This window comes from Schistosoma mansoni, chromosome 2 (assembly GCF_000237925.1).
Source record: "Schistosoma mansoni strain Puerto Rico chromosome 2, complete genome".
Taxonomy (NCBI): Eukaryota; Metazoa; Platyhelminthes; class Trematoda; order Strigeidida; family Schistosomatidae; genus Schistosoma; species Schistosoma mansoni.
In genome coordinates, this window is record NC_031496.1 from 4,363,989 (window position 1) to 4,368,681 (window position 4,693).

At 37.7% G+C, this 4,693-nt stretch overlaps 1 protein-coding gene across 1 annotated transcript in view; it reads right to left on the reverse strand.

Moving 5' to 3' along the window:
- Positions 1–649: 649 nt before the first annotated feature.
- The window catches only part of Smp_180570 (putative nachr subunit), a gene marked incomplete at its 3' end in the record, with an annotated part of 13,041 nt that continues 8,997 nt past the window's right edge, over positions 650–4,693 (reverse strand). Inside the window, exon 6 of the mRNA XM_018795400.1 lies at positions 650–772. Coding sequence (XP_018649716.1) covers positions 650–772 — 123 coding nt within the window. The remainder of the gene's footprint in view (positions 773–4,693) is intronic.

Below are 4,693 nucleotides of genomic sequence, written 5' to 3' on the forward strand. Positions count from 1 at the left end.
AAATGAGGAACTTCACAAGTGAGTATGATCTCAGTCAATATCTGATAGGTAACAGAAAGTTTTGATACTGTCTAATTCCAGTGAAGAATTTTCAAAGTCTCGACCCGAATCATCTACCCAGATTGGCTACTGACACTATTCACACTCAAGGATGAATAGTGATTTTTGAAATGGAATTAAGAAAATGACATACTAGTGAACACTGGTATGATTTAATCAGCGTTTACCGGCATCCGGGGCTAATAAATTTCTTTAGATAGTTTGCAGTCATGAACGCAGATCGTTTACTGACTGCCTGTCACAAGAGGTCACTCCTAACCTGAACACCCTGGTAGGATTATCGCTAGCCACTATCCCATCTTTGCTTATCATGCTTGTGAATCAAGGCTATATCGAGGCAATACGCACAGTATGCACATATGCCAATTAGAGACTGACCAGTTGCAGTCCTAACACATCGATGGGAAGATTCAAACAAACAATACTCAATGAATTTAAAAATAAACAAAGTTTAAATACTCCTTTGCTAGTCGATTTTCTAATCACGTTCTGAAGATGGTTTAGTTTTCTATATGAATTTGAGTTACTTCGTGTGAAATCTGTTCAAAGTTCAGCAAGTTTCGTCTGATTTATGTGTATGTGATTTGTATTATAATCCAATGATTATGTAGTGAAGGCCATGCTCATCATTCTTGTAGTCAGGAATGAACTGAGCTTGTAACAATAAGCGTTGATTGATAAATAAGTAGTAATCTATATATGCACTTCTATCCTTGTTGCAATCAGTAGGAAACCTATTATATTGAATAACTAAACAGTTGAATGTGTTTTAACCATATCGCTTGCCACAGTGATACATAGAATTTGTAGTCCCGAGTGTTGGTAAGACCGAGAAAATTCCTCGTAAAAGAACCCAAATGGGACCTGATAACGCTAGGAAAAATCCGTAGGCTGCATTCACCTGAGGATGTTGATATCCCAGCATTACCCTACTGGAAGTAACTAGCGAATGCCATAGGTTAGTGAATTTGAAGCATGATACCTCGATGGTAGAGAACGATAAATGGTTCCTTCACGTCAACGCAGTCTAGAGAAAAGTCCTACAAGGTTCTAGCACGCAGAATTATCGTAATGACAGCGGCAAACCATCATCCTCGTGCTGGTTGGCATTTCGAAGGGTTTTGTCCGTTTAAAAATAATCGTTGTACAACGTGTTCCAGAAAAGCACACAAAGAAAGTCATTGCAAAACCCGAAAACACCGTCAGCCGAAAGTGTGTTCTAAAAGATTCGAGCCACAAACAGCTAAAGTAACGGTAGCTCTTAACACAATTGCCTCCCATAAACGTAGAAAGTAAGTTTCTCTCAAAATTAACGGGTATGATGCCCGTCTACAGTTAGACACATCCTCTGAAATAACACTTATAAGCAGGAGAACGTGGATGAAAATTTGGAGACCGAGAATATATTCAACTCATCAATCAGCATATAGTGTATCTGGGGGAATGCTAAACATTGCTGATGAGATTCATCGTGAAGTCACAGTCAAGGAATTCACAGAGAAGGGAGTAATATTTGACAAAACGTCCACCACTCGACTTATTAATACTTGGCTGGATAGATAGGCTAAAGTCAATAGACCTTCCCATAAACTCGATCTGCAGCAACGTCAATACAACGAAAAAGCATAAGAAAAACTCAGTTGAAGCGTTATTAAAACGATATAAAGTGGTATTTGGTGAGGGGCTTATAGGGTGTGCTAAATTTTAAGCTGTTCTTACTCTTCGACAGCGATCAAAGCCAGTTTTTCGATCTAAAAGACCTGTACCATATGCTGCCCTCCCAGTGGTAGAACAAGAGCTAGAACTTTATAAATTGGGTATTATTGAACGAGTGGACTTCTCAGGATGGACTGCACCGTTATTTGCAGTAAAAAAGACTAACGATAGCGTCCATTTGTACGCCGGTTACCCAACCGGGCTAAATGAAGCCTTAGAAACTCATCAATATCACTTACCCTTACCTACAGATCTTTTTGCTAAGCTGAATGGAGGTAGGTTCTTTGCAAAGTTTAATTTGTTGGAAGCATAATAACAAATTTCTGTTGCTGATGAGTGTAAAGATCTGCTCACCATAAACACACACATGGGCGTATTTCGATGTAATTGACTATCTTTCGGAGTCAAGACGGCCGCATCGATATTTCAGCAAGTAATGAATACTATGATACAGGATGTCTTGAGTGCTGCAGCTTATCTGGATTACATAATAATTATGTGAGTAGAAAGAATGGACTTAAAAATAAGCTCAATCAGGTGCTGTCGTGAATAGGCGAATATGGACTTCGACTTCGTGCAGAGAAATGTAACTTTTGTATGCGAAAGGTAAGCTACCTCGGATTTATAATCGACAAAATGACAGAAGTCCAGATCCGGAGAATACTCAGGCAGTGAAAACTCTGCCTAGACCGACGGATGCCCCCACACTGTGCTCCTTCTTGGTAATAGCTAGCCATTTTGGAACTTTCCTACTGGACCTTCATCGCCCACGTGCCCCGTTAAATTACCTTCTGGCGAAGAATATAAAGTGGGGTCGGTCTACAAACTGACAAACTGTGTTTTTAGGAAGTCAATAAAACTAATAGTCTGAGATCTGTTGCTTACCCATTACGACCCATCCCTACCTATTGTAGTAGTATCAGATGCTTCAAACTACGAAGTTGAAGCGATTATATCTCACATCATGGAAGTCCGTTTCGTCCTATCGTCGGACTCCTCAGCAATGCAATTCCACGATCCCGCACTCGCGAGATTCGAACCCAGGACCTACCAGTCTCGCGCCAGAGCACTTAACCTATAGAATACTGAGCCGGCATCCATGGTGTTAATGTCTAACTTCAACCAATCCACGTAGTTATTTTCCTATTTTATGGTACGATGTGGTCTGTTTGATTGGTATATAAACCCTGTATGCTTGAAATAAATGATTCATACCGGAGAGTCTGTTATTAGTGTTCTGGACCTAACTGGCTCGGCTAGGCAGAAAGCAGGACCGAAAAGTACTCTAGACTGCCCCTACGGGTTTCGTGTGTCATTGGTCCGATCCATAATTCACTGCTCTCTAATTGGCGGTATTATCCCCTGATACATTACTACGGCACTCAGGCCACAAGTTATAACAATCAATTAATTACATATGAAGGAGAAAATAACAATAATAATAATAATATTATAATCACAAAAGTTAAATAGTTCAATATATGAAATTAACAAATAATCTTAATATCAGAAGGGGTTTTAATAGTTGAGATCATGAATTAATTGAAGCTAGACCATCATGTGCACTTCTGAGGAGCCCCACAATAGGACGAAACGGCCATCAACTGCTTCCAAATTTTCCATGATGGTCTAACTTTAATCGACTCATCATCTCAACTCTAAATAAAATAAATCTTCAGAATGCTGGTCGGCGGTCTGTGCTCCATTAGGAGTAACAGGCGAAAGTAAGTAAGTTCATTCAATTGAATATAGCAGAACCAGAAATGAGAGGCCATATAAAAATACATATATAACATATAAATGTTATTATAATAAAACAAATAAATAATAATCTATCTGTTATTTTAGCTATTATTTTCCATTCATATTTAATTAATTCATTTGTAATATTATTTTGATTATTCAAATTAGATTGATTTTTATTTGATATATTTATACTACTATTAACATTATAAGTAGTTAAATTAAATTGATTTAAATTATGTAATATGGATAATGGTAAATAATCTTGTTTTGTAGAATTGGATATTTTATGAATGGAATGTTTTGTTTTAATGTTATCCGATTTCATGATTGGATAAGTTGATGACGGTTTTACCTCAGATAGTGTCGGGGAATCCGTTGAAGGTTGTTGATGATATGATGATGATGATTTATTAACAATGATATTATGATGATAAATAGGACTGGAAGATGCTTCATTGAATGAATTCAATTGTTGAAAATAATCATGACAGATGGATTGAATTTCTTTATTTAAGTTATTATTGACATAAAGTAAATTACTTAACTTGGTTAAGGTTATTATTTCATTATTGATTTCGAATAATTTCTTTTCTTGAATTGAATTCATAGTTGAGAATTTTTCTATCTAAATGAAAGAGAAAATGATTTACAATAATCAGGAAGGGTTTTTGTGGAGATTTAGTATTTTCATAGTTGAAAGTGTGAGTCAATTGAATTAATATAATCATATGCTCACTAGTGACTGATTTCGAGAGGTAAATCCAGGAGTTCTAGTGAGAACCAGTGACCAGTGAAGTTCAAACCATGTCTGTTGTGAGATATCAACTCACTGAAGACAATTGGTGAACGGTTGCTCAACTTCGCGGATTGGTTGAAGTTAGACATTAACACCGTTGGATGCCGGCTCAGTGGTCTACCGGTTAAGGGCTCGCGTGCGAGACTGGTAGGTCCTGGGTTCGAATCTCGCGAGTGCGGGATCGTGGATGCGCACTGCTGAGGAGTCCCATAATAGGACGAAACAGCCGTCCAATGTTTACAGGTTTTCCATGGTGGTCTAGCTTCAATTGACTCATGCTTTCAACTATGAATTTACAATAACTTTGTTATATCCTAGTGAGGACATAAGTACGGGTATCTTCCAGGACCTATTAATGGACGATGATTCCATATA